This window comes from Sapajus apella, unplaced genomic scaffold, assembly GCF_009761245.1.
Source record: "Sapajus apella isolate SASKATOON/1434 unplaced genomic scaffold, GSC_monkey_1.0 scaffold46, whole genome shotgun sequence".
NCBI classification, from domain to species: Eukaryota; Metazoa; Chordata; class Mammalia; order Primates; family Cebidae; genus Sapajus; species Sapajus apella.
This window is the reverse complement of record NW_022436986.1, coordinates 6,811,758-6,827,390: the sequence shown is the minus strand read 5'-3', so window position 1 is coordinate 6,827,390 and position 15,633 is coordinate 6,811,758. Positions and strand designations below refer to the sequence as shown.

General features: G+C 44.4%; 1 protein-coding gene and 1 long non-coding RNA gene across 2 annotated transcripts in view; one reads left to right on the top strand and one right to left on the bottom strand.

Annotated features, from left to right (window-relative positions):
- Nucleotides 1-3,351, bottom strand: part of TMEFF1 (transmembrane protein with EGF like and two follistatin like domains 1) — a 104,140-nt gene extending 100,789 nt beyond the window's left edge. Inside the window, exon 1 of the mRNA XM_032240200.1 lies at nucleotides 2,737-3,351. Within this exon, the coding sequence (XP_032096091.1) occupies nucleotides 2,737-2,929 (193 nt within the window). The 5' untranslated portion in view covers nucleotides 2,930-3,351. The remainder of the gene's footprint in view (nucleotides 1-2,736) is intronic.
- Nucleotides 3,352-3,661: 310 nt separating this feature from the next.
- LOC116524774 lies at nucleotides 3,662-9,565 on the top strand. The gene is made up of 2 exons (XR_004257483.1): nucleotides 3,662-4,094; nucleotides 8,648-9,565. It is a non-coding gene; the product is annotated as an uncharacterized LOC116524774 (long non-coding RNA).
- The last annotated feature ends 6,068 nt before the right edge of the window (nucleotides 9,566-15,633 follow it).

Genomic DNA, 15,633 nt, shown 5'->3' with positions numbered 1-15,633 from the left:
ACAAGAATCAGCCAGGTGCCGTGACTCATGCCTGTAATCCCAGCACTTTGGGAGGCCAAGGTGGGCAGACCACAAGGTCAGGAAATCAAGACCATCCTGGCCAACATGATGAAACCCCGTCTCTACTAAAAATACAAAAAAATTAGCTGGGCGTGGTGGCACACACCTGTAGTCCCAGCTACTTGGGAGGCTGAGGCAGGAGAATTGCTTGAACCCAGGAGGCGAAGACTGTAGTGAGCCAAGATTGCACCATTGCACTACAGCCTGGGAAACAGTGGGAGACTCTGTCTCAAAAAAAAAAAAAGTTACAAGAATCTACAAGTATCATTTAGTTAAAACTCTAGCTTTAGACCCAGTTATTCAAGTATATCTCACTGCTAGAAAACATTTTATTTGATCAGCTTAATTTATTGACATTTATATCAGTGACAAATATGCTTGAAAGAAGACTCAGATATTACTAAATCCAAGACTCTTTTTTAAAAGGAAAGGAAGCTAAGAGAAATTAAGTAACTTGCCCCAAATTACACAGCTGCTTAGCAAGGGCCATGACCCCTAGATCAGTCCCCTTTTTCCCACATCATCTGGCGCCCACCACGCTTCAATGCACACCCCAGGGTGACTGACTGACCCCCAGGCTTCACACACACATACAACACACAGAAACACAGGTTCACTTCCCAGGCCCTGGGACTTTTCCTGCCCATATTTACAGACCTGAGGTCACTCCAAGCCCCCAGATCCCATCTCAGAACCCAAAGAACACGCACGCGCCTAAACACAGACAGTCGCTCTGCATCGCCAACCCGTGTCCTCAAGGGTATCCAACCCTCTATTTCCTTTATTTCCTTTCTTAAAACTTGTACTATACAAGTTAGAAAGCATACACAGAAACATCCCATCAACACATACTATATTTTGCTAAGAACAAATTAGCTTAGCAAGAACAAAACCTGGGACACATTAGCCAGAAAACTATTGACATGGTGTGATCACTTACAAGTTTGTTAATTAATATTTGTTACATAAAAAGGCACTCTAATATACAACTGGTTTTTATTCTTGAAGTGTGATTATGTAAGAAAGCATTATCCCATATCTCACACAACATCAGAAAAATAAAGGAAAAGTTATTTCAGGGATGGAAATGCTTTTAATGGACATGCCATTATTAACTGTGCTCAAAACTGCCCTTCCCCTCATAAAACATTACCATATGAAAATTATTAAAAGATGTATGGCCTTCAAACCTAAACAGCAGGCCAAAGGCTTGCTTCATTTAGGGTAGCATAAGCATCTGCGCTGAGATCCTCTTGCTCCTTCCTCACTCTTCCAGAAATAATGCCCCTTCGAGAGAATATGGCAGATTCCTAGTGGCCTGATGTCCCTCCTTCCTCCCCTACTCCACCTTGGTTTAAAGAAGACAAGAGAAGGCTCCGAAATGATAAAAGGGCAAGTTAGCAAAGATGTGGCTTATGATCACTAGCATCTGCTAGGTAAGCTCCAGGAGTAACCCCCCAAGGCCCCCGGCCCCAGGCCCATGAGACCTGAATGCCTCTCTTTGCCCCAGGGCCTTAATCCTTGTGTGCCTCTGGGACCCCTTTAGAAAGGAAGAGGGAACTTTACTGCCGGGACCCTCCTCCCCAGTGTTATCCATGAAAGCCCCAGCAAGCTCTTTGTTTCCAACAGCTGTTTGGGGGGGGGGGGCAAGCGGCCTTGGAGAGAGGGGACAGGTCACTTCCTTGCTCCCGCTGCTGCCAATATCCAGGCCTTCCCGCAAAACACACAAACACGGGCAAGGCATCTTCCCTGGGACCCAGTTCTCTCTTTCCACACCACTTTAATAACCCAGGGTTACACCTTGCTACACAAGGGCACTCCCTGAGACCTAATTTCCTCTTTCTACACCCAAACCCTACACAGGATGATGACTCCCAAACCCCCTCCCTTTGAAGAGACACAAATGGGGTTCGCTACAGGGCACCCATCCCTCCTCTTTAGGGCATACCCCAGGGTGACTGAGCCCCAGGTGTGTCACACACACACAACACACAAAAACACAGGATCCCTGGGACTTTCCCTCTGATATCCACAGACCCGAGGTCACTCCAAGCCCCCAGATCCCATCTCAGAACCCAAAGAACACACACAAGCGCCGGCATACACACACTCACACAGTCACTCTGCATCGCCAACCCGCGTCCTCAAGGCAACCCGTTCCCTTTATTCACATGCCCCCCCCCCAAGACCCCAGTGCCTTAAGGAAGACCCTCCCCAGCACATGGTCACTCCCCTGCCCTCACCCTGCCCAGCCCCTGGCCCTCTCCCACCCACTGCACTCCGTACACACACAGAGATTCCTGCCTGGGGCCGCCCTCCCTCCCCTGAGCCTTCACAACACAAACACGCGCTCCCGCGAGCACACCCACGACCACACAGGGAGCCCCTGCCTGCTGCTCTGCCTCGCCCCGGCCCCACCGCCTCCCCACGAGCTGGGCCGCCCTCGCCCGGCCACTCGACACACTCGGACGCACGCACAGCCACTCCCATCCCCAGCGCCGGTCCCCAAGCCACACCGCACGCTCGCGCCCTGCCCTCCGCCCTCGCTCACCCTCGGGCCCAGATCCCTGGGACCCCCACGCCGGGGTCTTTCCCAGCCTGGCCGACCGCGGGGACCAGGAGGGAGGCGGCCACGGTGGGGTGGTGAGACCTAGGGCCGGCTCCGACCGGTCCTACCTGAGCAGTTGATGCTCTTGCCTTTGCCGCCGGGACAGTCCCCGCCGCCGCCGCCACCACTCGGGGGCTGGTTGGACGCGCGGCTCCCGGGCAGAGAGAAGGCGAAGAGCAGAAGCACCGACGTGTAGCAGCAGAAGGCGAGCGGGGGCGCGGCAGGCAGCCGGAGCGGCGCCTCAGCGACCGCTGTGCCCATGACTGGCGCCCCTGGACGGCGGGAAGCGCAGGGAGCCGCAGGCCGGGGGCATCCAGCCGCGCGCCCACAGCCCCGCCGCTGCCTCGGCGCCTCCTAGCAGCCGCGCCGCGGAGCCGGGGAGCAGCCCCTCAGCATCCCCGCCCCACCCGCAGCGCCCGCCAGGCCCGGGCCCGCGGCGCTCGGGACGGAGTCGGTGGGTCCGGGCGCGTGCGAGGGTCGCGGGCGCGCGAGGGTGCGCGCGAGGGTGCGAGCCGGCGTGGGGGAGACCGCGGTGAGGGGAACGAGCGGGCGCGCGCGCGGCGGGCGGGGGTCGCGGGCCCGAGGCAGGCCCAGCCCCTCGCTCGCCTCCTCGCCTTCCCTTTGTGTCCGTGGCCGCTGCCACCGCGTCACAAAGACCCCGGCCCGCCCGGTGAGGGGCGCGTGACGGAGTCGCCTGCGGGAGGGGTGGCTGCGACCCCGCCCCGCGCACACCCCCAGCGCCCGAGCCGACAGCTCCGCCCCTGGCCGCGGCCGGCGCCGCCTCCGGGGGAGCTATTGTTCCTGCGGCGGGGCGGGGGCGCGGGGGCCGGGGTTGCGGCCACCCCTCGGCTGTAGGCAGCTCGGTAACTGACGTGTTTGCCGCCCTTTATGAGCGTTTTTGAAGCGTTTCCTTCGCCCAGCAGCAGGGCTGCGAATGAGGGCAGGTGGTCTCTCATATATCTGCAATACTTTTTAGGTAAAGAAACAGTCGCAGAAGAGTTAAAGGTGACTTGTCCAAGGTCGCCTACCAAGAAATGGGCAGGACCAGGATGGGAGCCCAAGTTCTGACTCCTGCCAGGCAGTTCTCAGAGATGTTGGGTGAATGGTTACGTTTCTAGTTTCCTCACCCCCTACCTCATTCCCATAGACTCACATACAACTGAGTTGAAAATAGTTTTATAAAAGTCTGTATTGCCCTCTCCCCACAACAATAGCTGAGATTTAGAGAAGATTTTCTATATGCAAGGCCTGGTGAAAGCTCTTAATCTGCGTTCTCTTCAATTCTTTTTTTACAGGCCTGGGAGGGAGTTTTCATTCTAATCTCCATTCTACAGATGAGGAAGTTGGGATCCAGAGAGGCATAGTGATCTGACTCCCAGTCCAGTGCTCTTCCTACCACATCCTGCTAAATGATACCCAGACATAGGTACTAAGATCCTGGGCTGAATTTTGTGAAAGTCCTCTGCCTTTTTCATGCTATTATATTGCCTCCCACCCCAGAAGGAATTTTAAGTCTCATTGAAAAACTGATCAAGTTGATTCATAAAATTAAGAAATGTGTGAAAATCCACCACAAGCAAAGCCACATTAGGAAAAATGTCTTCAGTGCAAATATGAGACAATATACTTAATATAAAGGTATATGTCAAGAAGAAAAAGTTGACATTATAGAAAAATGGGAAGCTTGACTCTTATTCACAAAAAGTACAGACAATAAATTCATGAAAACAGATTTGAACCCACCAGTAATAAAAGATTAAAACCACAAAATTCTGGCTGGGCACAGCGGCCTATGCCTGTAATCCCAGCACTTTGGGAGGCCGAGGTAGGTGGATCACCTGAGGTCAGGAGTTAGAGACCATCCTGGCTAACATGGTGAAACCCCCGTTTCTACTAAAAATACAAAAAATCAGCCAGGCATGATGGCGCGTGCCTGTACTGCCTGTAATCCCAGCTACTCGGGAGGCTGAAGCAGAAATGCTTGAACCCAGGAGGCAGAGGTTGCAGTTAGCCAAGATCACACCATTGCACTCTAGCTTGGGCAACAAGAGTGAAAGTCCATCTCAAAAAAAATAAAAATAAAAATAAAACCCATAAAATTATTTTTCCTTTGGATGATTAACAAGAGTTAAAAGAATTAGCAGACTGAGCACTACTTATTTATATATTTTAGGAGGGCAATTTGTGTATCAAAAACCTTTAAAATGTGTTTATTCTTTAATCTAGCAATTCTATTTACTGGAATTTATCTAAAGGATAACTGGACAAGCACACAAAAATGTATGCATTAGGATGTTCATCACAGTCTTTATAACTTTAATGTCCATCAGTGGAGACTAATGTATGGTACATCTTAGCACAATGGAGCGTTATGCAGCTTTAACAATGGTGATAATTAGGTTAGTGTTTACTGATGTGGAGAAAGCAGGATACTAATGAGTAATAGAAAAACCCTTTTTTTCTAGAATATATATGTGTACACATCCATAGAAAAAAAGTGAAGGACACTATCCAGCAATACATTAATGGTGGTTATGTCTGAAAGACCAGCTTATGAGTAATAACTACCTGTTCTTTATATTTTTCTGTATGAACTGAAATTTTTTCAATGAAAAAGTTTTATCTTTTTTTTTTTTTAACAGTATCTCACTTTGTCACCCAGGCTGGCATGCAATGGCATGATCATGGCTCACTGAAGCCTCAGCCTCCCAGGCTCAAGTGACCCTTGCACCTCAGCCTCCTGAGTAGCTGGAACTACGAGTATGTGCCAACATGCCTAGCTAACTTTTTTTCTTAGAAACAGGGTCTCACTATGTTGCCCAGGCTTATCATTTCAAAAAGCTACTTCCTTCTGGCCAGTGCAGTGGCTCACACCTATAATCCCAGCACTTCAGGAGATGGAGGCAGGTGGATCACTTGAGGCCAGAAGTTTAAAACCAGCATAGCCAACAATTCTCCTACTGTCTCTACTAAAAATGCACAAAATATTAGCCAGGTGTGGTGGTGCATGCCTGTAATCCCAGCTATTACGGCTGAGTCATGAGAATTGTTTGGACAGGGAGGCAGTGGTTGCAGTGAGCTGAGATCGTGCCACTTCACTCCATCCTAGGTGACAGAGTGAGACTCTGTCTCAAAAAAAAACAAACAAACAAACAAAAAAACACTATTTTAAATTGTACTTTCATCATACTTTTTATATAAATAAATTTACATTTTTAACATATTATTATCTCTAAACTGTTAGGTGCATGCCAGTAGTTACAAAAATTGAACTTCTGGCTTTGCTGAATCCTATGGGATCTCAGATTCCTAACTGCTAGACCACAGCTAAGTCTTCTCAGACCACTCCTTCAGCAGCTTCTCTGCTAAACTTGACCTCTTCCATACTTCTTTCCTGACCTGTGTCTTGGCTCTCCAAGCCCCAGTATTCTGCCTTGAATTTTCATTTCACTGCTAACCATAGCTCAGGCAGAAATAGTAAAAAAAAGTCAACCATTAAATAAAAAGCAAAAAATCAGCAGGTAGGTGGGTGGCTCACATCTGTAATCCCAGCACTTTCTGAGGCTGAGGCAGGAGGATTGCTTGAAGCCAGGAGTTCAAGACCAATCTGAACAACATAGACCTTGTCTATACAAAAATTTTTTTTTAATTAGCCAGCATAGTGGCATGTACCTGTAGTCTTAGCTATTAAGGAAGCTGAAGTGGGAAGATCAGTTGAGCCCAGGAGTTCAAGTTTACACGTGAGCTATGATCATGCCACTGTACTTCCGCGTGGGCACTGGGCAACAACAGAGCTAGACTTCCAAAAAAAAAAAAGCAAAAAAAATCCTGGGGCCATAAGTCACAAATTAATTTACATCTGCATCTTTCCTCAAATCAGCTAACACAAATTCTACACAGATTTCTAGAAAAGAACTCTGCTTCAGAAACAGAATTTGTCTGACTTTGATCATATAATCTCTGAGAGGTAAAGGTTGTTAGAGGTGAATTAATATAACACCCATGACATGCTTTAATACTGGTGACCCCAAAATATCAGATAGCAAAAGGCTGTGGGACTCACTGCATAAAAACCACCCAGAGAATTTTAAAAGAATGTAGATTTCTGAGAAGTATTCCAAACAGTCTAGGTAATGCCCAAGTATCTCTTATTTATTTTAAAGTTCTCTAGGCAATTCAGATGCACTGTCAAGTCTGGAAAACCCTGACCTAACCTTGATCAGTCAATTATTGCTCCATAACAAACCACCATAAAATCTCGGCAGCATGCCACAATGAGCATTCATTTCTCAAAAGGTCTAGAGGTTGGCTGGGGATTGGCTGGTTGATCTAGGCTAGGCTTGACTGGATGGCTCTGCTTCAAGCTAAGGTTCAGCTGGGTTTGACTCCTGTGTGCTGGTTGAGCTCTGGTTCACTATTCTAGTGTTCATTCTGGGGCCACAGCTGATAGGACAGTAGATACCCAGGAGGAACTCTTGTCATTAAGATGGCAGTGGTACTAGGGGGCATACTCAACTGTGCCAGCACTTTGTACATGCTGCTTGTATACGTCTGCTAACAAATCACTAGCTAAAATCAGTCCCATAACTGAGCTCAAAGAAATTTATTCTCCTTATGGAGGTAAGTGAGAGGGAGTGGATAGGAAGTGAATATTTTTAAACAAAAATCAATCAGAGATTTTTGTTCAAAAATATAATGATGTTATATTGAACATCATTAGTTATGCTCTACCAGAATATTTTCAGTTGCAAGTAACAGAAAACCCAATCCAGGTTAAGGGATTTATTGGCTCAGGTTTTTTATTTTTAAATGTCAGAGATAGTCTTATGAGTTGATTTTTGTTCTCAATTAAGCTTCACTCATGGAAAACATCTCATTCCTTCAAGAAACCCTTATGAGCATTCGCTGCACACTGGAGTAGATTCTGGGGGCAAGAGATCCTGCCCTCACTGTGTGGGAGAGAAGGAGTCACCTGAAAATTAGCAACTACAACTCAGTATGATAAATATTAAATATAAATGGAGTGAGGGTGGGATAGATGTAAATGGCAAATCCCATCCCATACTCCTAGCCCTGCCAATATCCTGGCTTTCCTAGACCTCCTGCTGGAGGGTCCAGCTGCATAACGAAGTCCTGATAAACAGTAATGAGACACTTTGGGACTAACAAATTGGCCCCAGTAGGAGTCACAGTGCTTGACCCAGAAACAGGGGAAAGCAATGATTTATGGTGCAGCACTGCAAAGCCGGGGACTGACCTCTGATCCAATTTGTGAAACTGGACTCCAGTTTCTAGAGGGGGGATCTTTGCAAAATGGATATATTATTTATTCATTCAGCAAATTTGTACTGAAGGTCTACTCCTAGTGCCTGGGAATATGCAATGGTAAGTAAAAGAGACCTGGTCCCTGTCCTTAGGAAGTTTACAGCCAAGTATTAATCAAACAGTTATACAAATAAAAGTAAAATTGCAACATGGTTAACAAATACAATGAAGTGGAAGGTCGGAGAGGTTTCTCTAAAGGAGTGATGCTTGTGCTAAGATAAGAAGGAGGAGTAGAAGTTAACCAGGTGAAAAGGGAGTGCTCCAGGCAGAGGGAACACTTTCCTGTGAGCAAGAGCATCTGAATGCCAGCCAGTTTAGTAAAAACCTTAAAAAGCAAGGTCAACTTGTTTAGGACTTAATTCATTGATTCAACCAATATTTACTGAGCACCTACTATGATCCAGGCACTGTATAGATACAGAGAAACAGCAGTGAACAAAACAAAGTCTCTCATTCTCACAGAGCTTATGGTTTAATAGAGGACATCTGATAATAACAACCTCAGTGGGAGAGAGTAATTGCTGGATTGAGCCATGATCATAGTACACTGAGGACTTGCTATGACCCAGGTATGCCTATGCCCCAGGCACTTCGTATTTGTTGTCATTAATCTTCCCACCCACCTTTTTGGTAAGTATTATTTCCATTTTATAGATAAGAAAACAAAGGCCTAATGAGATCAAGTACCCAAGGCCACAAGGTGAAGAAGTTGGAATCACCTGGTTCATTCTGACTGTAAAGCCCCACCACATCACTAGCAGGAGAAGATGGAGAAGCATCATCATGTGACATAAAAAATCTGAAGCAAAAAATTGGCATTATCAAGACTGCAGGCACCCAAGAGTCTTCACAAGCCATCCTGACCCCCTTGCAAGAATGTCAGGAGATTTTGTTGGGTTTCTTGTGATTCTATTCACAGATTCTTGTGATGACAATGGTGGGGAGTCTGGCTGAAATCACTGTTATTCTTATCCACTTCCCCTGAGTGGTCCTTAATTACAGAGACAAGGTAGAAGCCAAGAAGGCAAGGGTTAGAGAACAAAAGCGCTATGGGAATGCAGAAAGACATCCTAAATCTGCCTGAAGGAGAATAGGCTTCATCACTGTCACTGTCACTTCTCACCCAAACAGTCCCTGTGAGTGGGTAGAGAAACTGAGGAGACATCTCTGGGTTTTTCCTGCAGGTCTTCTTGTCATTCAATTGTTCAGCATTGCTCTGAATACAGAAGTAACATTTTTCTTGATCTGTCAGCAAATGGAAATTTTCAGCCGCAATTCAAAAATTTCTCTAAGGGTTTTACCTCATAAAGGAGTGTACCAAAGAAATAGCTTCTCTGAGTGAGACAATCACGTGTAAATGGAAGTAGGAGGTATAGCATAGTAATTAAGAGTGTAGGCTCTGGAACCAAACCATCTGGGTTTGCATCCTAGCTCTGCTATTTGCCAGCAATATGAACTTGGCCAAATTACTTAACTTCTTGGTGCCTCCGTTTGATCATCTGTAACATGGAGATCAAATTTTTATCTGCTTCATAAGGTTATTGTAAGAATAAAGTGGGTTCATAGATGTGATGCGTGTGAAGTGCTTATAACCATGTTTATTACCTCATAAGTAGTCAATCATTAGCTAGAAGTAGGAGTCGCATAGTAAGCACATAATAAATGTTAGTTATTGTTAGTGGCAGTTGCCATTAATTGTACTTATATACCAAACTAAGAGCTCTGCATGTATTATCTAATGTAATACAACCAAAAACCTAGTCTTTTTTTTTTTTTTTTTTTTTTTTGGAGACATGGTCATACTCTGTCACTCAGGCTGGAGTGCAGTGCAGTGACGTGATCATAGCTCACTGTAACCTTGAACTCCTGGGCACTGAAGCAACCCTCCAGCCTCAGCCTCTTGAACAGCTATGATTATAGGTGTGCACCACCATGCCTGGCTAATTTTATTTTTTTTAAGAGATGACAGTCTCACTTTGTTGATCAGGCTGCTTTTGAACACCTGGTCTCAATTGATCCTCCCATCTCAGCCTCCCCGAGTGCTAGGATTACAGGTGTGAGCCACTTTGCCTGGGCTGAGAAGGTACTATTACAGTATTATCTTAATTGTATAGATGAGAAAACCGAGGTTTGGAGAGGATAGGTAATTTGCCCAAGGTTACTTAGTTAATGGGCAACAGGGTTAGGGCCAGGTCTGTCTAACTCCAAAGCCTAGCCTAGACTTTGAATTAAAACCCAAAAGGTTAAAGTCAACAGGGAAAAGAGCTCATCTGGGCTGGCTGGGTACTAGACAGACCTGCAGGATGGCAGCCTGGTAACTGGCAGAGGCAATCAAGCTGCTGGGAGGAAAAGTTCTGACAAAAAGCCAGGTGGGTCAAAGGGAAGGACAAGAGGTTTCAGCCGAGAACGTGGGAACTTGAGAATGGCATCCACTGAGCCAAGAATCATGAAAGAGAGAAGGCAAGGAGCTAGGTACCTAGAGGAATTACAGTGAGTCAAATGGAACTAAATAATTATATTTTACCACTGTGTGTGTTTAAGTATGTCAGCTTGCCTCTGTATGTATACATATGTATTGACCATATGCCATTGGCCTGTGTGTACATATGTAATGAATGTATCAGCTTGCCTCTGTACATATGCATAAGTGCCAAGCATATGTCATTTTACTCTGTGTACATATGTAAGGAGTGAGTATATATCAGGTTGCCTCTGTGAGAGAGTGTATGTATGCATATTGGAGTACGACAGCTGGGCCCTGTGTTTGTACATGCACATTTACATGTGTGTATCCATGCATCCATTACTGTATTTATCAACTCATCTGTGTATGTACATGTAAACTTGAATCAACAGATTTTTACTTATTCTCCCTTGCTCCCAGCTAAAAATTATTCCCTAAAGTCTAATGGCCTGGGGGTTCAGCATAAGGGTCAATATTGTTGGACTCAGCTTTTAGTCTAGTTTCCTGATTAAGGGAGCTGTAGAAGTGAAACAACATGACCGAATTCTGAAGCTATTTCTCTCAGCACAGAACAATAGTAATAATACATAAGACAGCTTTGGTAGTTGGTGACTTCAACAACGATGAGAGCAGGGGTTAGGGCAGGGCATGGATCTTGGTAACAATACCCCCATTCACCCAGCATTCATCCAACCATGTTTAGAGATTGCACGTTATGTACTAGGCAACCATGTTAGGCAGTGAGGATGCAAAGGTGAACAAGATAAACACCATCCCTGTCCTTTGGTCTAACAGGGAAGTCAAACTTTAAATGTGAAGGATTTTGCAAATGATTGTGAATGTATCCGACCCCACACCATACCAGGCACTGGGAGTATCAAGGAAAGCTTCCCAGAAGAAGTGATATTTAAGTTGCAGCGGGAAGACTGATGAGTTAGAAAGTGGTAGAGAGGGAACAGTATTCTAAGAAAAAAGATCAATGTGTAAAAATGGAATAAAGAATATGGCAAGTTCAAGAAATAGAGAAAAGGCAACCATGGATGAAGTCTGGAGAGTGAATGACAGAGAATGAAGTTGGGGGCTTCAGGAAGCAAGAGGCAGATCATGTGGACCTTTTAAGCTAGAATAAGGATTCAGACTTGATTTCAAAATCATAAGCAGGGAATAACCTGCTCAGATTTGTGTTTTTAAAAGGTCACTTGGTTAAATGGATGAACTATAAGTTATGTTAATTACATCTTATCAAAGCTGTTACAAATCATTTGGGCTGCAGTATGCAGAATGGATTGGAAAGGCAGAATATATGCAGGGAAACCATGAGGGGGCTATCACAGTGGTCCAGGTGAGTGAGGATGGTTGCCCGGACTAGGGAAGATGGGGAAAAGTAAATGAATTTAATTTAGGGAGTAAAATCAGCAGAACTTGATAACTGACTAGATGTGGGAGGTGAGGCAGAAAAAATATCAAGCAAGGGTTATCTCCAGATTCAGTGGCATTTACTAAAATAGGAAACTCTGGACAAAAAGCAGGTTTGGAGAGAAAATGATGAGTTTAATTCCAGTCACAATGAATTTGAGGGGCCAGTGAGGCATCTGGATGGAGGTGTCTAGTAGCAGTTGAATTTATAAGCCTGGTGCTCAGAAGAGAGATTTATGCTTGGGATATAAAGGTGGAAGGCATCAGAGGGTAAATTAATTGAAGTTATGAAAGTGAGTGTGATGATTTAATGAGATTTTGTAAAATCAGAGAAGAGGACTAGGCTGAAGCTGAAGAACACTGACAGAGGTAACTAACTGTGACAGAACTGTCAGAAAGTTCAGAAGGAAACCAGGAAAGAGCAGTGTCATAGTGACCAAGGAACAAAAGTGTTTTAAAAAGCAGGATGTAGTCAACTGGTCAAATGCTGCTGATAGGTAAAGCAAAATTAGTCCAGTGAATACACTCACTTACAAGTCATCAGTGATCTTAGTAAAAGCTGTTTGGTGAAGTGGTAGGAGCAGAATCCAGAATAGAGTTTATTGAGACTGAGTAAGAAGTAGGAAGTAGAGGCCAGGAGTAGTGTCTCACACTTGCAATCCCAGCACTTTGTGAGACTGAGGCAGATGAATCACTTGAGGTCAGGAGTTCAAAACCAGCCTGGCCAACATGGCGAAACCCCTGTCTCTACTAAAAATACAAAAATTAGCTGGCCATGGTGGCGGGCACCTGTAATCCCAGCTATTTGGGAGGCTGAGGCAGGAGAATCGCTTGAACCCGGGAGGTGAAGGTTGCAGTGAGCCAAGATCTCACTGTCGCACTCTAGGCTGGGCATAAGAAGGAAACTCCATCTCAAAAAAAAAAAAATGAAGTAGGAAGTAGAGACAGAACGTTTAGACAGCTCAGCTGTTAAGGGGAAAATAGAAACAAAGCTAAAGGTGACTGGGAAGAGAAAGGACTTTTTAAGATAAGACTATAAAATATTTAAATGATGATGATAAAAATCCAGTAAGGGAGCAACGGGAGACTTGAACATAACAGCACAGGAAAAAGGATAATCAGTTGCATAAGATTCTTGAGAAGACAGGAAGAAGTGGAATTGAGACCACAGATAGAAGGCACTTTCTTCTTCGTAGTAAGAAGGAAGGTAGAAAGAATGGGGGCTGATGCAGGTGGTTTGTAGTTAGGATTCTGAGATACTGAGGAAATTACTGGATCACAGCTTCTATGTTCTCCCAGCAGAGCTTAGGAGAGATGGATAGCACCAGAGGCAGACACCAGAGAGGCAACCTAAAGCTGTGATGCTTAGGAGGAGGAAGTTAGGAGTCTTTTCTCTCAGGTGGGTGTTGATTGGCATGGGGAAAAAAAGTATCCCCTGTACTCCCCACCCCAGCAAAGGAGTTCGAAGGGAGATGATCTCTTAAGAAACGTGGTAAAAGGAGCCTTTGCTTTCTGAGTAGCCAGCATGATTTGAGGTAACCTAAATTCAGATGTTCTCAAACCCAGCATACCTTCTTTCCATATGAATGCTGACAAACAGTCAAGACTGATTTAATCTCCACTTTGCAAACTTCAGTGAGATAACGGAATCAGATAAGGATCATCAGCATATGCCAAAACCATTGGGTGAAAGGTTACGAGGAGACAACATTCACCGTCTTAAAGCATCACCCCACCTTAACTTACTAGCTATGAGTGAAAGTAACTTTATAATGGAGAGATCTGACTACTACTGCCTCCACCAGGTGATCAAACTTAGGGACAATTTGCCACTATGGGTCTCCTGAAATGATGCAATGAGAGGTTTGTGACATTTATCTACATGATTTCCCTTGCTGACAAAGTTGAACCTGAATCTAATCATGAGGAAGTAATCAAATAAATCCAGAATGTGAGGGTACTTTATAAGGCCTGGACTTGAAAAGAAATTTAATGTCATGAAAAACAAAAGAAGAGAGGTTTGTTCTAGATTATTTAAACTACAGAGACAAAACAACCAAATGCAATAAACCTTAATTGGATTAGAAAAAAACCACAATAAAAGATATTAAAATGGCGGGTGCAGTGGCTCACACTTGTAATCCTACCACTTTGGGAGGCCAAGGCAGGCAGATCACTCGGTCAGGAGATGGAGACCATCTTGGCTAACGCAATGAAAACCTGTCTCTACTAAAAATTCAAAACATTAGCAGGGCGTGGCGGCACGGGCCTGTAGTTACAGCTACTCGGGAGGCTGAGGCTGCAGTATGCCGAGATGGCGCTGCTGCACTCCAGCCTGGGTGAGGGTGAGAATCTGTCTCAAAAAAAAAAAGATATTAAGATAACTGCAGAAATATGAGTGTAGACTATTAGATGATGCTGAATTAATGTTAATTTTCTTAGGTGTAATGATGGGATTATAGTAATCTAGGAGAATTTTCTTATTTTTGGTAGATACATGCTGAAGTATTTAGGGTCATGATGTCTATAACTTTCTTTCAAATGGTTAAAAGAAAGAAAGAGAGGAAAACTAACCATTAATTGATAAATGTAGGTAAAGGGTTAAGAAAAGATTTAAAAAAAAAAAAAAACTCCATGCAAACTATTTCTTAATTACTTCACCAAACATTTTTTTTGTCATGACCTTGAATAACTTTATGCTTATAGGCATAAACTGTGCTGCTTAATGTGCTAAATTAGATTGAAATCTTTAAAAGTATCATAGCAAGAAAATTGCTCTGCAAAGCTTTTTAGACATAAAAGAACTTCTAATTTGTGTAGGAGTTTAAGTAAAGATATGCTAAAGTGGGAGAGCCAGCCACAAAATAATAAGAATGCTTTCCTGGGAGTCAGAAAACCTTTGAGTCCAGCACTTAAGATTAGAGATGGCATTCTCCTCATTTGCAGAGTGGGGCTAATGGTATCAGCTTCATCAGCCTGCTGTACAGGTACAGGAGAAACAGGATATGAAAAGGATTTATAAACTAGCAATGGGTATGCAAGTGAAGGGATTTTAATTATCATGACATGATAATGTCCTATTAGCAGTTGTTCTCAAACATCATATACATAACAAGTAAATGGGCAGCTTGTTACAATCGTACATTCCAATCCCACCTCAGAGATCCCGATTCAATAGGTATAGGACAGGGCTCAGAGTTTGCTTTGTGAAAGCACCCCAGATTCTCCGTTGCAAGTGATCTGACAGCCACACTTAGATAACTGCCTTGCAGGAGGTTAAAGTGATCTCAATTCTTGATATACATCAGTCCATGGACCAGCAATATCACCATCACCTGGAAGCTTTTTAGGAATGCAAAATTCGCCCCTACCACAGATTTACTGAATCAAAATCTGCATTTTAGTAAGATATCCAGATGATTCCTATGCATACTAACAGTTCAGAAACACTAATCTAAATGACAAACCTAATCGATGATCTTTTTTTTTTTTTTCCCCTTGTTCACTGGTCCTCAGCTTGCTATCAGATGGAATTGGGGTTGCCATCTTAGTTGTTGCTGACACTTACAACCTCACTTAGCTATTCTCTCTGCTTTTTTTGCTTCAGGCCCCTCAGTCTCCTGGCAGATCTTTATGAACATAACCACCCAATCAGCGTGCTGATTTTCTCCCATGTCATAAGCAGACCAATCAAAGCCTACTGAGTTGGAATCTAAATCTAGTTAAGCTATTTACTGGCTATGTGATTTCTTTTTCTTTA